At 35.7% G+C, this 22825-nt stretch overlaps 1 protein-coding gene across 3 annotated transcripts in view; it reads left to right on the forward strand.

Moving 5' to 3' along the window:
• LOC107656000 (receptor-type tyrosine-protein phosphatase delta-like) overlaps positions 1-22825 on the forward strand; it is an 84527-nt gene that overhangs the window by 36732 nt on the left and 24970 nt on the right. For 2 of the 3 annotated variants that reach the window (XM_016443634.1, XM_016443643.1), the window contains 14 exons: positions 6335-6474; positions 8680-8825; positions 9049-9190; positions 10263-10448; positions 11553-11561; positions 13300-13317; positions 14966-15076; positions 15263-15274; positions 16665-16934; positions 18021-18602; positions 18714-18856; positions 18941-19082; positions 21395-21697; positions 22050-22243. In XM_016443634.1, the coding sequence (XP_016299120.1) occupies positions 6387-6474; positions 8680-8825; positions 9049-9190; positions 10263-10448; positions 11553-11561; positions 13300-13317; positions 14966-15076; positions 15263-15274; positions 16665-16934; positions 18021-18602; positions 18714-18856; positions 18941-19082; positions 21395-21697; positions 22050-22243 (2346 nt within the window). In that variant the 5' untranslated portion in view covers positions 6335-6386. The remainder of the gene's footprint in view (positions 1-6334; positions 6475-8679; positions 8826-9048; positions 9191-10262; positions 10449-11552; positions 11562-13299; positions 13318-14965; positions 15077-15262; positions 15275-16664; positions 16935-18020; positions 18603-18713; positions 18857-18940; positions 19083-21394; positions 21698-22049; positions 22244-22825) is intronic. The other variant, XM_016443652.1, reaches the window with a different exon arrangement.

Here is a 22825-nt window from a genome sequence, read left to right on the forward strand (position 1 = left end):
GAAACTGTACTAATATATATATATATATATATATATATATATATATATTTAAAAAAAATGTTCTTATCAGTCTGGCGAGTAAACAAAAAAATTTACTAGCCAATGGCGATTCAGTTGCCAAGGTGTCCGTAGAGGGCTGACCTATTCTAAGAATATGTATTATCCATTTTTAAAACTCTTGTTTTCTTTTTAAATCATTTATAGCAAAAATACATGGTTATACAATACCAAATAAAATAAGTGCAAACAAATATTTGAAGCCCAGCCACTAAGGAGTGGAACTGATGGGTTTTTGTGACCTGAAGACAGAATCAAATTACCCATAAACACCTGAAAGAAGAGCTACAGTATTATCACTGTATAATATTGCAGAAAATATTTGTTTATTCCATAAAAATGAAAACTGAAGTTTTGAAATAAGCAGGCTTGTATTTGTGTTCATTTATTATGAAATCAATATTGCAATATTATTGATTTAATATAATACAGATAGCTGCAATTTGATCCATTACTGGTTTCAAGTGTGGCATTTATATCTTATTTTTATTTCATAATATCTGAATCTCAGTATTATTGTCAATAATCACAATGCATGGCATTTATTATTATTTTATAGACATTATTCATATCGAATTGGAAAAGAACAATAAAAAAGTTTAATCATAGAACTGGAAAGAGATTTTTTTTTTTTTTTTTTTTAACTGGTTGCTTAAAGAGGTAAAAATCTTTAAAGAAAAAAATCTGTGTATTATTATTATTATTATTATTTATGTATATGTAGATGCGCTTCCTTTACAAAATCACCCAACTAACTTTCGAATAATTCATTTTTTCTAAAGATACAGTAGCTATTTACATAATCTGGTGAAAATTCCTGTATTTTTCATATCTTAATATACAGTATATTGCAAGAAAAATGAAATATCGCAATGTCAGTTTTTTAATGCAGCCCTATTACATATAGTTTTTTATTTATTTATTTTAGACCTACACTGGGTCTGTAAGTGAACTGTAAGTTTTAGGTTGCCCAAAACATCCAGACAGGCAGTTCTTTTTGTTTGTTTATTTTCTTGAACAAATCAATATTTATTTTCTTTCTTTGGCGGAGTGAAACATCTAAGGTCTTTAAATGTTGCATAGAAGTACCACATTGAAACAGATTGAAGATTGGAATATGTGATCGTCTCACGCAGGGCGTTCCGAATGTAGAAGCTTCAGGTCACTTTTGGCCAGGGTGAGACAGATGTGTGTACCTGTTAACTGTCACAGCTGCTCCATGTCAAAGTAGCTCTAATTGGAGTTCTGCGTTGTCAAGGCAATGAGTGCCTGCCAGCGAGACTGTCCCACATCTACATGTCATTTTGCCCTCATCTGTCTCTTGCCCTGACAGCTGCATCTGTTGTACAGAGACTCAATGAAGGGTTTTGTAGAGTTTGTGTTTGTAACACACTAACATGTTCTTGTGTTGAGTTTACAGCAGCCATATGGCCAAAGAATTGGCTTTCCTTGCTGTTATATGTTTGAGTGCTCATGTGATGGGATGCATATTAGACATGAGAAGCTGTTTGTAAATGAGAAAACTCTAAATCTTGAACTCAGTTCCTAGTACCTGGTGGTGTTCACTCTTCTCAGTTAGTGATTAAATCCGATTCAGTGTGCGTTTTTGTGTGTTTGTGAACAAACCCTGGGAAACACACAGCATTTTCCCTCCCCAATACTGCAAATCACCTTATGTAACCACCGTTATTCCCAAACAGATTTACTTATAAGATCCGCAGGGGTCTTTAACCTTTTTCAGGCCAAGGACCCCCTGGTGGATAACAGACCTCCTGTTACATTTGAAGCCTGTATTACAATAACATGTATAGTATTAAATTAATACATTTACAGTATATACATTTCTTTGATGCTTACATTGCAAAGCCATTAAAATGATAATTAACCATGTACAGAGTCATATATAGGTTGCGTTTTAATTTTACTTAATGCATTTTAATGTGGGAGGAATAATGAAACATTTAGCTGAGCTTCAGTTTCTTAACTTTAGCTTTGATTGATGTTTGTTTGTTTACTATTTTTTTTTGCACAAAAAGTACTGCAGTACTGTCACAAACCTGCTGTTGAAGACCCCTGCTGTACAGCATTAATAGTACAACAGTTGTATTTATGGCATTGCAGGTCCATCTATAGTTAATAAGCTGCATTATAAATTGCTGCTCATGTCCATGGACTCTTAGAGCACAAATTGATTTAATAGTTAAAAACTGACATGGTTCAGCAAAATAAGAGTACATCGCTCAGTCAGGATTTGAGAGGGAGTTGTATTGTAGTTATTTCAAAGCCTACGCAATTTTGGATCCTCTTTTCACTTGAAATACAGGGGATGTTGTTTAAAATAACTGTTGTGTAGACGTTAAATGAATAGTTTATCCAAATTCTCACGTCATTCCGAACCTATAGAACTTTCTTTCTTTTGTGGAGAGCAGAGGGTGATTTTTTTTTTCAAGCATATCCTGGTCGGTCATTTCCATATAATGAAAGTTCTCCAAAATGACAAAAAAACACCATAAAAGCATCATCAAATATGGCAGATGGAGACATTGTGTTGTGTTTAACACATTTACGTGACATCAAACCTGTGTGGTCATGTAAATGCGTTAAACTGTATTCTTTTATTGGCGTAAGGTCATAAACGAATTGAGAATAAACTGATCAACAGAATTTTTGCCCATTAACCCAATTTTGCATGTAAACACCTTAACCTGCATTCTTTCATTGTCTTATTGAAGTTTGCATGTGTGATATGTATCAGGAAAGCATTCTTCCTGCAGATTTAAGTGCATCCAACCAGAGTGAGTGTTTCTGGTTGTATATATTGTAAATATATTATATACTCCGGCTCTTTTTTAACCCAAGAAATTATTTTTTAAAATGTGTTCTCTTCTTGTGCAGCTGAAGGATAAGTGGTCATAGAAACTGTAAATATGAGAGGAGAATATGAGTATGTACTAGTTTGCTGCTGACATTTTGGGATACTCTGTGGATTGCAATGCTTTATTTACCATCAGAACTTGCTGTCACTGACATGAACCTGATTTTTTTTTTTTTTAAGTGATGTAAACATGTTTTTTTTTGCACTGGCATGTTATTGGCTTGAATGTAAACTGATAAAAAATATTATTTTAATAAACAGATTTATGGTAGTTATTCGCATATTGCTGTAAAGCCTGGTGTGAGACATCAGAGGTGACATATTTGAGAATGGAGGGCAATATTTTCAGTGACTAATTATTGCATGGCTTCTGAAGACATGGAATATATTGCATAAATCATGTGGACCACTTTTATGGTGCATTTGTTATTCTGGAGCTTCAGCACTTTTAGTGAATGTAAAAGAACAGCCGTGATATTCTACAAATTATCTACTTTTATGTTCCATGGAAGAAAGTAGGCTACAAGTTTGGAGCGACATGAGGGTGAATAAATTCTAAAAGTATAATTTTTGTGTGAACTCGTTTTAACAATGGACTCCAAAAGGTCTAAGAGCTCATCACAGACATGCTGTGTTGTTTTCACTGTTGTATGACATGCTGTTAGCCCTCTCATTATGACTAAATATCACCTAACTGCAGGCTAATTGTGTCTGTGCATGTTAACGTGATTGGTGCCTTAGTAATAAATATCAATTATTTGATTCGTTGCATCTTTGAATAAGTAATTAAGATGCAGATTTGTTTAGTCAGCAGCTATGTCTCACTGTTCCACAAATATCACACATACACACTTGCTGTCGGCTTTCTTTCATAGTCTCTTATGTTCCTCTCTCTCTCACTCTGTCTCTCTCATATGCACACAGACGTAGCCACAAAGCTTAGATATCGACTTTTGGCACAAATGGAGTTGAAGCAGGAAATATCAGGTTATCATTATGATCTCTGTTCTTTCCAGATTAGGCAGGCTAGCGTATGGCTCTAACACAGGGGAGAGGAAAATAATCCACACACACACACACACACACACACACACACACATAAACACACACACAATCCACATTGTCTACACAGTCCAAATCGAAAATCAAGGATTCAGATTCTAATTTAAACCTGTAAACAAACAAATAATTGTAGTTTTAAACAAAGAACTGTTATAATGTAAAACGAAGAAGATTTTTTTTAAGATTCTGCATTGTTGTGACAATGTTAAGGCCCTTGTGCTAAAGGTCAAATTTTCTTGCTTCCACTCAAGCAGAAGATGCTCTTTCAAATCATGCTGGACAGCATGGATCGTAAGACTTAAGTTTATTCCAGCTTGAGTGCATGCCTTCAAAAAAGTCAAAAGAAAAGAAAAGAAAATAACATAAAATATTCTGATTTTAAATGTACAGTAGCACAAGTCAAATGTTTTTTTTTTTTTGGTGCTTTATGTATTTATTTGTTATTCTTTTTATTTTATATTTTATTTTATGTGAAATTCATATTTAAAACTTTTTAAAATATATTTTTTACTGAATTTTAAATTAGAAAAATACAAAATAGAAGCATTTTCCCTATATGTCTTCTTAGACTTTTTAGATGTGATGTATCTTTGGTGGATATACTCAGTGTATTTGTGTTGTTTACGTATGCCTTGCGTGCATCTACGTATTTTCCTGATAATAATGTGTATTAGGGATTGTGTTAAGCTGCTGTGGAGTGTTTTCCAAATGAGGCAGATGGTGTGTGTGTGTGTGTGTGTGTGTGTGTGTGTGGGTGTGTGTGTGTGTGTGTGTGTGTGTGTGTGTGTGTGTAGGTTTAGGGGTTTGAAGGGCTTCAGTTTTACATGAGTCAGAGATCAGATTGACCCATTTCCTCCACAGCAGAATCCTGACATGTGGAAACACACATACATTTGGGGTTTGTATGTGTCACCGTTCCCCTCCTTCACTCCTTGTTTCCTACATCATCATGATTCCCTGCAGGAAGTGACACGTGTGGTCTTTTCTCTCTCAGCTCTGTAAAAGTGAAGGAAGCCTCAGAGTGCAGCGGAGGAATTAAATATGGATAGGAGACGGGGGAGGCAGCACGGATGAGGGGGTCTGCAACCACTCTCTCTCCTAATGATGTGATGTGATGTGACAAGCGTGGTGCTCGTGGGGGCAGAGTTACCATAGCGATTCCCATCACGCCCCCCATCTTTGGTTTATCGGCTGAATGTTATAATTATTGAGTTTACAGTAAAGTTTTCTGGCCTGCTGGAGAGAGAGAGGCCTTTAGGAGCTGTCATGTATTATCATATATTCAATGCTGTTTTTTAATTAAAGTTTTAATAAAGTTATAATCTGAATATTTGACAAGATATTTATTCACCCTCACGCAATTCCAAACACCATTGATTGTTTGGGGTCGGTAACATTTTTTAATGTTTGTGAAAGAAGTCTCATGCTTACCAAGGCTGCATTTATTATTATTATTATTAGTAGTAGTAGTAGTAGTAGTAGTATTGATATTACAATATATTATATGATATTGTAATATATTTTAAAGTGTAATTTATTCGTCACATGATCCTTCAGAAATCACTTTTATATTCTGATTTGTGTCTTTAAGAAACCTTTTTAAAATCAGGATTCTGAAGAAAGTTCAAAATAACAGCATTATTTGAAATAGATTTTTTTTGTATAAATGTATTTACTGTAACTTTTGATCATTTAATGCAACTTTGTTGAATGAAAGTATTAACTTATTTTTTTTTAAATGACCCCAAACTTTTAAATGATAGTGTACTGTAGGTTTTCCTTTCCTTTCCATTACATATACTATATACATTTATATATTAAAAATGATGCGCCAAGATGCATGATGCCAGTTTTGATGTCAGTCACAATCGGCCATGAGGCACCATATGTGAATGTACCTTAAAACCAATGACACAAATTACAGCGAGATTTTCAGCAAGTCGTATGGCTTCAGAAGACTTTGAATATACAGTATCACAAATCATATGGACTTTTTTATATGCTGATTTATTTATGTGATTATTTATTTGTGTTTAATTTTTTGGAGCTCAACAATCCCCTATTCAGTTTGGAATAGCATTAGAGTTTGTAAATGATGACAGGATTTTCATTTTTGGTGAACTGTTCCTTTAATGCAAGCTAGACTACTCTCTGTCTGTGATGGCTCTATGTTAAATGATATGTTCACGGATTGATTGACCACTCAGTAATTTGTTATCTGATTCTCAGAGAAAGTCTTACACGCAGAGTACTAATTGATTAATGCAATCGACTCGTGTTGTGCTGCGGCCTGCACATGTGACTGACAGATATGTTTGCTTGTTCACATGTTTACCTTAGGTTATGAGTGCACTTACAGCTTGGTGATCCACATAGACAAGCCAATGAGAGGATGGCCAGAGGTCACATGATCTACAGAAGCGCCTACCAGCTGGTACTACTGATTCTACTCTGCGTGCTCCAGCTGGCGCATACACAAAGTGAGTACACAGACATCAAATACATATAAAACAGAGGCTGAAATGACTCCTCTGAAACTCAGAATGATTGCTGGCTCTTTTTGTGAAATATTCTTCTTCCCCACCAGTGCAAAGGATAAAGGCACACTTTAATGCAGCTTACAAAGTAGTATGTAATTAAAAAATAAGGTTTTTGAACATGCTAAGCAATTTCATCATGCTAAACCAGTTGGATGGATTATAATACTATCCTCCATTTGTTTCTTTCACTGCACCAAATGTCCGGATCAGTGTTTACAAGACAACTGTGGCCTTCGCTGACTACGTAAAGAAATTACGTCAACGTTTAATACATGGATTTTTAGCTTTTCATTTGATGACCACGATAAAACATTAAAGAAGATAATCAGGCTGGCATTATGTTCATTATGTTCTCTATTAGAAGAGGAAAGAAATACCATTGTGTTTTTAGTTGTTAAGAATTTACATGCTGAAAAAAAGATGACATTTTTATTCAAATATAATCAATTGTATTTGTATTTAATTTATTAAATTGATTTATGATTTATTTTTTTATTCAATTATTTTATATTAATTATTATAAACATTGTTCTCTCTTTGGTCTTTGTAATTGTGTTTTATAAAAATGTAAGAGTAGTTGCACTCAAGGGCTTTCTTTTGTAGACGTTATCTGAGCCTTTGCAGATTAAAGCATGTAAAGTGAAGATGAAGAGATTTCATCGTACATCATCTGGGGGGATGACACAAACTTTCACCCACACACTCACTTCATTGTTCTGTTGAACCTGAGCTGAGCCTTTGGCTAGTTACACATGCCATTAGTTTAGAGCTGCTGGTCAGTGGGTTATAGTGCAAATGTGACATCATCCTTAGATCGAGTGGATTAGCAAGCACTGCAGACTGCATTAATCCCACCGCTTATCTGCACTTTCCTCATCTACAAGAGTTAATTCACTCCGTCTTTCGTATTAACTGTAATGCACTTTTAATGCACACATGAAGTCACAGCCTGATTTTCAAATAGGTTTTATGATTTTAAAGTCAAAGTCAAATTTATTGTCATTTTAACAATGTGGTAATTATTTTAAGCCTTGGCTTTACTTTTAAACGTTTTCCACATGATTTGTTCTTGCGTGCAAAAACAGCTGGACCGAGTGGAATGTAATGAAGTGGCATAGAATGCAAGGGTTGTGCTCATGGCACGAGATGCTGAAACTAACATGTTAAGTTACAGACCAGAACTTTTGCCATTCCTGCCAGTGATAATAATCATAAATATTTCTTACCATGATTTTTACTGGTATCATAAACAAAATGCAATAAAATGTAGTATTTAGTACTGTATTTAATACTGCAGTTCCTAAATCATTATGGTTAATTGTCAAGAAATTTTATCTGAATTTTAGAAAGAAAATTATTTTATTTTATTTTATTTGAAATGACTGATTTTAGTTTTTAGTGTTTTAGTTTTTTATTTATTTAGATACAGTAGTATAGGAATTTAATATTTAGTACAATGTAACAATACAAATAGGCTTAAGTTACAGGTAGGGTTTAAAAAATAACAAGCACCAAATGCAGGTAAAAAATTATTGCCAGCTGACCCATGAAGTTTTTAGAACTGCAGTACTAAATGCTACATTTTTTTTGTTTTATTTTATTTAAAACGATAGAATTCAAAACAGTTGATTTTATTTTAGTGTGTTTTTTTTATTTAAACATAGGAGTATAGAATTGTAATGTTAAAATAATTAATAATTCAATAATTATTGAATGAATGCATGAATGAGGCAAATATAGCGCTTTATTGTGTATTGCTGTACACCCAAAGCGCTTTACAATCATATGGGGGGGGTCTCTCCTCAACCACCACCAGTGTGCAGCATCCACCTGGATGATGCGACGGCAGCCACAGGACAACGGCGCCAGTGCACTCACCACACACCGGCTACAGGTGGAGAGGAGAGATTATTATTGGCCTAACTGTCAAAAGTATAATGAGTAAATTTATTATATTATTATATTCAGTGCATCTGGTGCTTGTTAATTTTAATTTCTGCCTGTAAATTCTGCCTCTATGTGAGAAGTACAACTTCATGATGCATAGATGCATTTGTCAATGTTAATTCTGGAGATTTGAAATAGTAAAGGTTTCCCTATCCTCAAGACAATTCTGAGTTGACCAATTTCTGTTTTTCTCTGCAGGTCCTCCTCAGTTCACTCGGACACCCGTCGATCAGATAGGGGTTCAGGGGGGCGTGGCCTCCTTCGTATGTCAAGCCACAGGAGATCCACAGCCTAAAATCACATGGAGCAGAAAAGGCAAAAAAGTCACCAACCAGAGATTTGAGGTAAATCAACTGAACAAACACAAACCATACAGACAGCTTGCTTACACATTTGCTGCAAGCAGCGATACAAGGTTGTAACACTACTAAAGTGAGATTCCCACAGTACACTTCCCATAACTTCACACATTTGCCCTGGCTCAAAGGATGCCATACACATGGTCTATAAAGACACACAAGCTATTTAGGGAGTTACTAACACATTTGCCTCTGTGTTGGTATGTAGGTGATAGAGTTTGAGGATGGTTCAGGGTCTGTGTTGCGAGTGCAGCCACTGCGGACCCCCCGTGATGAGGCTGTGTATGAATGTGTGGCATCTAACGAAGCAGGAGAGATCAGCGCCTCCACCCGTCTTAGTGTTCTCCGCGGTAGGCACAGATCTGACTAGAAGCTTCTTCAAGAGTTAGCTCTTACTTGGACATCTGAAGTGCATTTCTGTCAAGGTTGCTTAAAACATGGCATCTCTGAGTATTACTGTTATTTTTAGAGATGCACTTACATAGAATGTCTGGGAAATACCAATTAGAAGATAATTGTTTTCATTCAGTGAATAATAACGGATATAATGGAGAATATACAGGTTTAGGCCCACGCTGAATCTCTGAATCAACTGTGTGCACTGTGGAGTACATTTTGTTGAGATCATGTATTAAACTGTGTTTTTAAATTTTTTAATGCCAAGGACCTCAAAAAGTAATGATTCCCTTACCACTTCCTAAAATATAATGGTAGCTGTATAATTTAAGTATGTTGTAAATTCACGTTATTTTCTAAATGCGACAACTCTGAAGCTTTTATGTCCTCACTGTAAGCCAAAGCAAAATTTTAAAATATTACATGAAGAGTATTTACTTTGTAATAAGTTGGTAACATATTATATAAAAAAAAAAATGTTATTTCTTAATGTTTCAACCAAAATATTTCTATAGAACAAAATACAGTAATTGCAATATATTGAATAATTTCTCAAATAATTTTAGAAAAGCTAAATGAAACAGTAATAATATTATATTTGGTTAATAACGTTTGTTAATAATTGATTTTATATATTTTCATTAATATATTTGAAATAATACATTTAACAAAAATAAAATATATATTTTTAATGAGTAATTTTTGGTCAAATTAAAATTGATCTCAGATATATTGTGCATCCCTTGTGGTCTATACCTGTAGACACTGTTTGTCATCTTAATACATTTTTTTTTTGCAAAATTAAAAATGCATCCCTTTTAATTTTGTAGTTTGTGGTCTATATACCTATCAGAGCTGTTTGTCGTCTACAAGAATAGGTCCTTAATGAAAGAAAACTTTTAAAAACAAAATGTATGCTACTTTGCATAACATCTGCATAAGATCACCTTCACCTTGTGAAGATCGAAGCCCTCCATTGAAGGCAGAGGTGTGAGTGTAATGCTTGTTTGTATTTGTTTATTTCAGAGGACCAGCTTCCCACTGGTTTCCCTTCTATAGATATGGGCCCTCAGCTGAAGGTTGTGGAGCGTTCTCGCACCGCTACCATGCTGTGTGCAGCCAGCGGAACACCTGACCCTGAGATCACCTGGTTTAAAGATTTCCTCCCCATAGATACACACACTCATGGGCGGATCAAACAGCTACGCTCAGGTTTGTGTGCTCTGAAGGATTCACACAGTCTCTGTGCTCCTATTCTCATCATATGATGTTTTACACATAAAAAAATAAATAATACAATTTACATATATGTTTTAAATGATGTACACTCACGTGAGATGAAGAGTCGTATCAGTAGTTTAAAAATGTTTTATTCTACGTGGAGAAATTACATGACCAGCAGTTTTGCTTGTAAAAACAAGTTACAAATATTAATGATATTATTAATAATAATAAGATAATATGTTTACTTCAGATACATAATTCATTAGTGATGCACCAATATTGAAATTTATACCACTATGGTAATAATTCATACAAAGTTTAGGGTCAGTTATCAAATGAATACTTTTTTCAGCATTAAATTGATCAAAAGTGACAGTAAAGACTTGTTTTAATGTTTCAAAAGATTTCCATTACAAATAAATGAATCTGAAAAAAAATTACTGTTTCTACAAAAATATTAAGCAACATTGATTATAATATGCAATATTTCTTGAGCATCAAATCAGCATATTAGAATGATTTCTGAAGGATCATGTGTCACTGAAGACTGGAGTAATGATGATTTGCATCACAGAAATAAATTACATTGTAAAATATATTAAAATAGAAAAAAAAATAATTTTACATTTTAATTATATTTCACAATATTACTGTTTTTACTGTATTTTCGATAAAATAATGCAGTTTTGGTAAACATGAGAGACTTTAAAATACATTTTAAAAAACATACCAAAACTTTTAAATGTGTATATTATGCATTGCTATATACTTTAGAAAACATAATAATAAAAGTACTTCTAAACAGAACAAGGAAACCAGAGAATACAATACACATACACAAGACTCATCATAACAGTGGGAAAAATCAATTGTCATGCAGTCACTGCCAGACCGATGTAACAAACCATAAGAGCCAACAATTCCTTTACACAATTTCTTACACACAAAATCTCTGAGTGCACCTTTAAAGAAATCCTGTAGCCTAATATGCTTTCTCTGACACACACAGACAGTCTCAAACACACTGTTTTTACTGTGCGAGAACCATAAGTGATAAATGTGCTGTCTCTCTTTCTGTGTTTTAATCTACAGAGTCCTTTGGTAAGTGTGCTATTCTGAGGCACAACACACACTCACATGTTCAAGCACAAAACAAACAAACATGTAGTTATTGATAAAGCGCATGATATATCTATATATTGTATTCCCCCTAACAGTATAGTCACCCTCTCTCCACACACATAGTCACACAGCAGTCACGTACAGTAGATACAATCCCCTTTACCCGAGCGCTGCCCCTCTAACGTGTGATACTGAGCCTCTCGCTTCCACTCTCACTTACTTTTTCTGGCTCTCTCCTTCACTGGCTCACTCGTTCACTTCTCCAAACGCTCACTGCCCTCGGCATTGGATTTCCTGCATCACTGCCCCCTCACTCTTTCAGATCTCTCTCTTTCTCTCTCTCTTTCTTTCACTTTGTTGCCTAGATAGGTTTGAATGTCCTAATGCTGAATGTTACAGTGGCTTTTCACCCAAAACCGTGGCCTTTTTTGGCTTTCCTCTCTCTCTGGGCTCGAGTCTGCCTGTCTTAAGTCTCTGTGTTCTTTTCGATTATTATTCATAAGGATATTTTCTCTATTGCGCTGGTTTTATGATCTGCTTTCTTAGAAAACGGAGGTGTCATCCAGAGGTTGTGCTACAAATAATCGTTGTCTGCCACTGACGGACTTGGTTGTAAATTTTCTGTCATGTTCTGTCAGTTTTTTTTTTTCTGTTAGTAAAATACATGTAACACTTGGTATTTATAGTGTGACATTGATATCACAACAGTATAGCAGAGTAGCAGATTCTTGACTTTTTATTCCACTCTTTGGTCTTGTAATCTGGACATCTAATTTAAAGCTGCAGTCCTTAACTTTTGGAGCTCTAGCGGTTAATAAACAGAACTGCGTGCATCTTGTGGAAGAACATTGTAGCCGGAGTTACTTCTCTCTGTTTAGGTCTATGACGAATCACGCAGGTACTGGGCTACTCCGCAGTGGTTCCACCAGTACCAGTGTGAAATAGTCCAAATATAAACACTTATTATAGTTGTACCGTAGTGATTCAGGATAAGCCAAAAACATGGTTTGGAAAATGGATTCATGGTGTACTCGCTTATTATATTAATTTTGTACATTTTGAATACAAAAAAAGTTACGGACTGCAGTTTTAAAACAAACAATATTTCATGAATTATTCAACTGGACTGCATTTGCAATCGGTTGTTTTTCTCTCAAACCATTAATTATATTTCACAGGGGTGTTTTAAAACTTTCCCCCCCTTTTTACTTATGTACCTATTTTAGTATGAGAATGCTTAAAAAGGGTTTCTGGAACAGGGATACATAATAGATCAGATGCATTATGTTTGTGAAAAATGAAATTAATTTAAAGCATTTTTAATTTTTTTAAATTATTTATTTTAATTATATTTTAAAATAAAATAAAAAAAGAATAATATACAAATCTGAATATTTATAATCGTAAATATTTTTAAAACATGCTAAATGATGGAAAATGTTCTTTTCTGTTCAGTTAATACAACCTCTTTTGTCATCTCATAAAAACCCAACATTCACTTTGCACTTAAGACATGAAGAGTCTCCCTCCTCCCCCTTTTCTCTTTTTCTTGCACTGTTTTTTTTTTGCTGTTTCTATTCTATCCCTCTATCTTTCTGTTTTCTTTCTCTGTATCTTTTTCGCTCTCTCTGTCACTCTGTCTTTTTCTCATTCTCCCTCGCTGCACTAACTCGTCTTCTCTTTAATCTCCCATCTGCTTTCATTCTCACACATCCAGGGGGTACACCTATCCGAGGTAAGAGACTAAAGCAACCCACCACATCTATCCTCGCCTTACCGCTCTCTTTCTTTCTTCCTCTTCCCCTTCCCTTCCTCTCTCTTTCTCTCTGTTTGACTAACCGTGTCATTTTCAGAGACTGTTTATCATGATTAATGTTCTGTCACCATGATAAGACTTCCTCCCCTTTACACAGATCTTATCTCAATGTGTTTTTTTCATGGTAAATTAAAATCAAATAGGCATTAATTTTGTGAGATGATAAAAATCATTTAAAGAGGATTTACTTTAGTGGTTTTCTTTCTTGTGGTTGTATTACTTTTTGAAACAGGAAGCTTGGGCAGGACATATTGAAAGGCTCATCCCTAAAACCTTCGTAGGTTATATTAGGAGGAGGGACATTCTCATTCTAGAACGTATTATTGGATAAAAAATTGATAGATGAGTCATCTATAGTTTTTGGTCTGTTGTCCCCAAAGGCTATACATTTTAAATGTGTATATTACGTAAAAGTGCTCTATAGTGTTTAGATGGCTTCAAAGCTAACAGCCAAGGACTAAAAGCCACAAAAATCAACGTTTATTCCTCCTCCACTCTAGAATGGTTGCACCATTGCTTAAAAGGAAAAAAAATATGATGTAAATGCTATAATTTGTAGTTGAGGAACAGATATGAGAGATGGCTTGTGTTTTCCACCTAAATAGAGATGAAACTGGCTAAATCATCTTATATTATCTTGTATTGTGAAATGTAGACCATTAAGTTAGCAATTTCAGTGACATGTTTTGCTGTCACTAACATTACAGAAAATACTGACGGTTTTGTGAAATACTGTTGCTTTGCACAAATTAAAGCATTTTTTCCTGTTTTCGCTGATTTTCTCACGCTCTTCTGATCCCTCTGTGGATCTTTTCACTTCTTTCTCTCTCTAATTAAACACCATTTCATTTTCAGCTAGAAATTTCTACTTGGATGATAAATCAGGCTATTTTATATTTATATCTTGTCTTTTTAATGAAGACTTTTTAGAATCTGCTCTACATGCAGTGCAACAGTCTGTGTCTCTTGGAGTCATTTCTGTCTGTTTGTGTCTCTAGCTAACTATTAATATTTAAATAACATTGTTGAAAGAGGCTGACTGCTTTTCTTTTTCTCTTCGGCAAGGTCACTTGTTTGATCGTTTTGAGATTTTAAGGCAATATTTTGGTTTATTTTATTCTTGAAAAGTTGTTCTTGGAAAGTTTGTAATACTGCAATGATTGTTATACTCTTTAACTTTTTTCATTTTGTGCTGATATTTACATGCAAACCAGTTTGTGTGGTGTTGGCATGTCTGAGTTACTGTTAACAAAATGTTACAGGTGCAGTACAAATTAAGCTCTACGTAAAGCATCTGTGACATGCTGTTCCACTGAAAAGAGGGAATGTATTGTGCCGGGATGAACTGTAAAATGCATACATACAGTAGAAATTGTTGCTACTGTATACACTAGCATGATAGAATTGCTTACTAACTTTGTAAAATTGTATATGAAAAAGTATATGCCTGTCAGTAGAGCTTAACTTATACACAACCCAGAACATTTCTTCCAAAGTACTGAGCTGGTGACAAAGTGTGTCGTCATGTTGTAAATGTAAATGCCTTTATATGTGCATATGTATCCAGGTGCACTTCAGATTGATCAGAGTGAAGAAACCGATCAGGGTAAATACGAGTGTGTCGCGACCAACAGCGAAGGAACGCGCTACTCAACACCAGCTAACCTTTATGTCAGAGGTACAGCTTTGTGTTACTTATCTGAGTGCTATAGAATTAGAAAATAAAACCTGTAACTAACACATTTTTATGAATAGTGTAATCTGATCTGTCTGATTCTTCTTAGATCATCTCCTCTTACCTTAGATATGTTGTCATTATTTGTTTTTTTCTATGCTCATTTCTCACTGCCGGACTCCTCTATAGAGTTAAGAGATGGTAAGTGCTCTTCCTCTCCAACCAATGCTCTGTTTCTTACTCTAACCTAAGTCTCAGACCCTCACATCCACATAATCCTTCCCCTCCACTGGGATTCCCTCCCTCCGGACAGTCTAACTCACTTTCCAGATCCTAATACTGCATATGTCATTTGACACTAATCCGCCATATTTCACCTGATCCTACTTAACCGCATTCCATAACATCATGCTAATAGCAAATGATATCATAGTAATGCTGTGTACTCATTTGAACTTGTCCATCTGAAAAAACAAAAAAATAATACAATTTAATTCATGCATTCATCTTGGTTATATGGGCGTTTTATGTTATAGAATACTGTGATATTACAGCACCATCATTTTCTGTATTTTCACAATTTATAAGCAGGGGAGAGAACAGTTTGTTTGCAAGTAAAAATTAGATACAGTAGAAGGGAAATTAACAGTATAATATATAATATATTCCATGGTGTCCTAATGAAATTACAAGAAAGCATGCATAACACAAGACTATAACAAATACATATTACTAAAGAAATACTTTACAATAAGGTTCCATTTGTTAATATCAGTTAAATGCATTAGTTAACATGAACTAACTATGAAATATACTTCTAAAGCATTTATGTGTTAGTTAATATTATTTAATGGTCCATGAACTAACAATACATTTTTTAATATGAATATGATTTATAATACAATTTCTGTTTTATGGAATATATTCTGTTTAATATTAATATGATTTAGAATATAATTTACTAATGCATAACAGTTTTATTTTGCTGCATATTATTAGCATTTTCATAAACCAGCCAATAAAAGCCAGTGTTTTTTTTCCTTTTATTTTCAAATCAACTTTTTTCTTTTTTCAATATCTAATTACATTTAAATTACAAATTCAGCATCACTGTCTGGTACACTTAACCCCACAACTACCATTTTGGGAAAAATGCTTCTTTTAATTCTTCATGGCTAATTTTTAACAAATTTTTACCTTGTTTTGTACTCTTATCAATTCACCAACTTGTAGGAAATATATTTTTAAGCCTGCATAAATTTGCTTTACAATGTACAGTCTGTACTTTGTCATGCCAAAATCAGTGTTTAGCTTAAAAAAATGTGTAGCACTTTTCTCATGTGGTCGCAGGCAGCTGTGTTTGATGGGTCCTTTCAAATTATATGGCCAGTCACAAAAAATTATGCATAGTCTGGGACATTAAAGAGGAGGCACAGCCACATCTTATCCCACTCTTCACTACAACACAGATTGATAACCTGCAGCGTACAACATCTTGAGGGCGTATCTTATTAGGCACAGTGCTCTCTGTAGCATTAATAATGCCTTTAGCATGAGTTAATAAATGGCTCACTGTCTTTCACACCCTCAGTGCGTCGCATCCCTCCTCGCTTCTCAGTGCCACCGATGGATTATGAGATCATGCCAGGAGGAAGTGTGAATATCTCCTGTCAGGCAGTGGGCGTTCCCATGCCATATGTCAAATGGATGCTGGGAGCAGAGGATTTGACTCCAGAAGATGACATGCCTATTGGGAGGAATGTTTTAGAGCTCACAGATGTACGCCAGTCTGTCAACTACACGTGTGTGGCCATGTCGACTCTCGGAGTTATTGAAACGGTTGCCCAGATCACAGTTAAAGGTACACAGGAGTGATATTTAAAAGGCTCTTTGAAGATGTTTAATGTTATTAAAGAAAGAAAAACCTTTTAGTTAAGCAATATGTTCCATGGGCAGAGTCAGTATTTAGGAAGCAGGGTGGCTGATGGTTGTTCAAAAGCCTAGTGAGCTGGCTTGCTGTCTAATGCCTGGCTAACTGAAATATGACTTCATAAGTCAACGACTTGGAACATTCTTCATAGGCAGCAACTCACTCTGAGTGCACACAAAATCAACATTTGTCTCACTTCCTTCACCGTCTTAATATTTGTTTGACTGAGCTGGTTTCAATGCATTGAGATTACCTTCCCTGTAAGAATTTGCTTTTGAATTTGGCCAAAAATAGCTTTTTTAGGAGGTATCATTACTACATTCTGGAACAACCTTCACATTAGGTCTGTGAAGCCTTACCAGCTGTATCGTATGTGAAGCTATACCATATGTAATGATGATACTAAAAAACTATTTTTTTTATTTTGTTTTAGAAAGAAGTATCATATGTTCACCATGGCTGTTTGTATTTGATTGTAAATACAGTAAAACAGTTATATTGTGAATTATTACAATTTAAAATAACTTTTCTATTTTCATATATTTTAAAATGTAATTTATTCCTGTGATGACAAAGCTGAATTTTTATCAGCCATTACCCCATTCTTCTGTCACATGATCCTTTAGAAATCATTATATGTTGATTTGATGCTCAACTAACATTCTTATTATATGTTATTATATTTTAAGTTAAAAACAGTCGTGGTGCTTAATATTTTTGTGGAAACAGTGATACATTTTTTCATGATTCTTTGATGAATAGAAAGTTCAAAAGAACATCATTTACTGTATTTGAAACAAAATATTTGTGTATGTAATGTACAAATATAAGTCTTTACTCTTACGTTTGATCAGTTTAATGCATCCTTGCTTAATAAAAGTATAAATGTACTGAAAAATATACATTTAAACTTTTGAACGATTTTCATTTAAATATTACACAGCACACAATATTAAATAAATAGTTATTTAATATTTTAAATAAATGTCCCTAATTGATCCATTTCCTCCTCTGTAGCCCTTCCCAATCCTCCAGGAGCTCCGGTTGTCATGGAGCGATCTGCCACCAGCATTACTCTAATGTGGGACAGTGGAAATCCACTTCCTGTATCTTACTACATCATTCAGTATCGTCCCGCCTCCTCCACCGACCCCTTTAAAGAAATTGATGCCATAGCAACAACTCGTTACAGCGTGGGTGGACTCAGCCCCTACTCGCACTACCATTTCCGGGTTATGGCGGTGAATTCGATTGGCCGCGGCCCACCAAGTCAAACCGTGGAAGCTCGCACGGCCGAACAGGCGCCTAGTTCCCCTCCTCGTCGTGTCAGAGGTCGTATGCTGAGTGGTTCCACAGCAATGGTGCAGTGGGAGGAGCCAGAGGAAGCCAACGGTCAGGTGGTTGGTTACAGGGTGTATTACACCTCGGATTCGTCACTATCTGTGAGCCAATGGGAGAAGGAAATGGTTCGAGGGGCGAATTTTTTGAACATACGAGACCTGACACCGAACAAAACCTATTATATTAGAGTTCTCGCTTTCACTGCAGTGGGAGATGGACCTCTTTCCAGCGATCTGCACATCATTGCCAAGACAGGAGGTGTGCAGAATGTGAAGTTGGGATTATTTTATCGATTCTAATATTGCAGCCTATTTTGTTTCTGTTGCATCATTCTCTAAGCATCGTCTTTCTGCCTCCTCTCATTTCTAGTCCCATCCCAGCCCACAGAACTGAAGGCAGAGGTGAAATCAGAGACCAGCATTCTTCTGTCATGGATCCCTCCTGCTCACAGTGGTACAGATGCCATCACTGGTTATGAGCTCATTTACAGGCTTGGAGACCAGCCAGAGCAGGTACACACAGACACACACATACGACACATTTGCATTTTGTAGAGTCTTGCTTAATGCTAATTACTTTAAACCTCTATCTTCCAGAAAATATCATTTGATCCAAGCTCCAGTTATCTGCTGAAGAATCTGAAGCCATTTTCCACCTACATATTTCAACTAGCAGCGCGCAGCAAACACGGCCTGGGGGCATTCACCAGTGAAATCACTGTTCAGACTCCACAAACACGTATGTTCTGTGTAAAGCTTTTCTAAAACAGATACAAGCACAGACACCTTTCTCCTTGCTAAAAACACCAAGATATGCGTTTTAAATGGTGGTGTGCTGGCAGGCTTCTTAACTAATTTTACCAGCAAGATGTCCTTTAATCAGCTCAGTCAGCGTCACTATAAAGATCATAATGGTTGAGCAGTTTAACCAGCTAAATTTTTCAGCTTAATTCAGCTTTGTCTTTTCAACATGGTCCACACTGGTGTTGGGAAACTAGAAACTGTAGCTTCCCAAATTGCAAGCTTTATTTATTCAATTTAATTTCAAAGTATTCAGTCTACAGTCTAACATCCCCTATTTAAAGTATGGGTAAACTAAATAAAAGTTGCTAATGATATTAAAGCTATTTAAGTGGCAAATGTAATTTCACATACAGTACAGTATATAACCATCCATATCATTAATTTTTGCAATCAGATTATTTATGCTACCATTCAAAAGTTTGGGGTTTTATAATTAAGACAATGCTTTTATCTGGAAATTATGAATTAAATTGTTTAAAAGTGACTGTAAAGACATTTATAATGTTTCTATTTCAAATAAATGTTGGTCTTTTGAGCTTTTTATTCATCAAATAACTTTTTTTAACTTTGGACACTTAAACCAACTGAACTTGACACTTTTTCCAACTGAAAGTATTTAGAGAGTTAGGAATTAAATGTCTAGAAAGATATCCAAAAATCTGATAAATGTACAGTAAAGAAAAAACTGAAAATTGATGCATGTAAATATTACATTGACACAAATAGCGAGTGCTGTTTATGCAATTAAAAAGTGTCCTGATAAAAATAAATGTTGCACTGATGCAAACAGGAAGGGTCAGTTAGAAAAAACATGCCTAGATGTAGATATGTGTGTAAGATTAGGACAAGTGTTCATTAGAACCGCACACTGACTTTAAGAAGAGTCCCTTTGTAGCTCTTAGAAGATTTATTTTGAACAGAAAGTGGAAACTAGTTCTTCAGACCGCAGATAAACTTGACATTTGATATGCTGACACATACATACACACACATAGAATATGATAAGCTTAAAGCCACGGTCACACTATATTTTGAGCAAGTTTCTTTTCAGCAACACAGCAATGGTCGTGATATGACGTCACGCTCTGCAGCGTCTTTTAAAAAACTTAAATTCAACATCTAACAATATATATGATATGATATTATGATATTATATTATGATTATTAATCATAAATCCAAAATGTAAAAACATACAATCTGCTCCACTTTCTGGCAGTGTTGCAGTTTTAAATTTATGTTCTCTTACTTCAGCTAAGGTCATACAGTTTCACATGATACGTATTTGCAGGTCTGACTTCACCAAACTTGAACTTTGGGAAGCAGCGAAATGCGAAACAGCTTCACATGAGCTTGCGTTTCCATCCTTTCGCATTTGCATGCACATGGATGGAAGTCAATGGAAAGAAAAGTATAGTGTGACCGGCCCTTTAAGGCCCGCTCACACCAAGAACGATAACGATAAAGATAATGATAAAGATATAGTTCTAAAAATCATTGTCAATATTTAAGAATAGCAGAGTCCACACCACAGCTATAACGATAAAGGCACAGAGAAACGATATCCTTGGAATTACTTTCAGAACGATTTTTTCCCAGCTGATGAACGATAAAAACATTGACACCCAATCAGAATCCATCCTGCTGTAATGAGCTCAAGAATTTAAAGCGGCAGACGAGCATGCGCTTAGAATAAACAGACGATATTGTCCACTGTTTGTGAACGCTAATATCTTTATCTTTATAGTTATCTGTATATTTATCGTTCTTGGTGTGAACGGGACTTTATTCGTTATTGCCACTTAAACTTATATAATGGCATAGAGTGAAGTATTTAGCTTTTGCCTATGTAAGAAAAAATAAAATGAGAAAGAGGACTTCCCTCTGACTCGCATGATATTGTCCCAGTCCGTTCATTGGATGGGTTAAGTGTAAACGGCAGGTAAGATCATGAGACACTCAATTAAAAAGGATCTGGAAAGATGGAGTCTCACAAGTAAGTTTTATGTTGACTATATTTATTTTTCATTTCAGTTCACCATTTGTGGTTGATCTTTTGCAGTTTGATGTCTTTTTTTACCTGTCTGTGACAGTACCACAACATTTTACGTATGTTTTGTCTCTTTTTTGTCTTTATCTCTTATTTCATTTCATTTTCACGCATTATCATCCATGACAACACTAAAACTAACCTCTGCTGCCACAACACACACAATTAAACCCACCCACTTCTCTAACCACCCAATCAGAGTCCATACCCCCTCCCCAGGCAGTCACATGCATAAGCCCCTCCTCCACAAGTCTATTGCTCAGCTGGGCTCCACCCCTGACAGATGAAAATGTAGGCATAACAGGATACTCCATCAGATATGTGGCAGTGGAACGGGAGAAAGACCCCGTACAGAGGATCTCGGACATCCCATCTAACTGTTTCCGATATCGGATTGAGGGGCTGAAGAAAGGGACCCTGTACTCTGTGACAGTTGCTGCCCACACTGACACAGGTCAAGGGCCTGAGAGCCTACCGATATTGATCCGCACAGAAGAAGACGGTATGTCTATATGACAGTGTTTAAATTTGACCCATGACCTGAAGCTAAGCCTCCCTTTCCTTCATCTACCAAAGGCACATTTGTCCTCTCAACATTTGCCTTGTCCTGAACCAAGTGGTTGCATTATTCCTGACTTCCCCCAAGCTCCTCTTTCTTAAAGGATTTTTCCATCTGTATCGATAATTGCATTTTTGTCACCCTGGTAAAAACATGGTCAGATCCCTATCCATGGCAAAAGCTTTTTCCCAACGAATTGCCGTACCTCTTTTCCTCACCTTTTCCATCCTTCTGCTGTGAGCTGGAAGGAATGTTCAGCTGTGACTACATGTCCTTTACTAAAATGCCCCTTTAGTGCCCAGCGCACCGCCGCGGAGTGTGGATGTGGTGGTCTTAAACGCCACCTCTGCCAGAGTGTCATGGAAACCTCCAGTTGCTGAGCGACAGCATGGAAAGATTCATGGTTACCAGGTGACATACGCCAGACGAACCGCAGGGGAGAGAACAGTCTCTCCCAGAATTAGGGAACTCCTACTGAGAGATCCGCAGGTAGGAGACTTCACCTCACTGACATACACACGCATATACACTTCTCAGTCAGTAATTGCTGCAACCCTTCTTTAGAAATAGGGTGTTTATTTTTGTTGAGTTGTTCTCACTTTGACGAACATAAAGAATAATTTTATCTCAAATATCAACGACTCTCAATATTCACTCTTTTGACACCAATATATGACCCGTGCTGACAAAATGAGTCAGAATGCGCACTGTCTAATTTTGAGCTACAGGCAAAAGAAGTGAAAAATGTCAGTTTTGGTCGAATTTGAGGTTTTCACAAAAATGAGTTCATTAAGCCCTCTTCTAGCGACCCCAATGCTTCAAATAGTAATTAAACATCTAAAATGATCTTTATTTGTATGTTTTCTGAGAGGAGTACCTTTTTCTCTGCTCACTTCTGGATGACTGCTGCTGCTTCTCACCAAAAGTAGTAGGTCAATTTTTTGCAAAGCGAAGCATTCCTGCTTTTTGAATATTCATATCGAATTCTCGATGACACGAGTCCACACCAGTGAAATATGATTTTTCAAATCCATGCTGATGAAAATAAAACGATCGCACTGAATGACATGT

The sequence above is a fragment of the Sinocyclocheilus anshuiensis genome, unplaced genomic scaffold, assembly GCF_001515605.1.
Source record: "Sinocyclocheilus anshuiensis isolate Anshui unplaced genomic scaffold, SAMN03320099.WGS_v1.1 scaffold85, whole genome shotgun sequence".
Classification (NCBI taxonomy): domain Eukaryota; kingdom Metazoa; phylum Chordata; class Actinopteri; order Cypriniformes; family Cyprinidae; genus Sinocyclocheilus; species Sinocyclocheilus anshuiensis.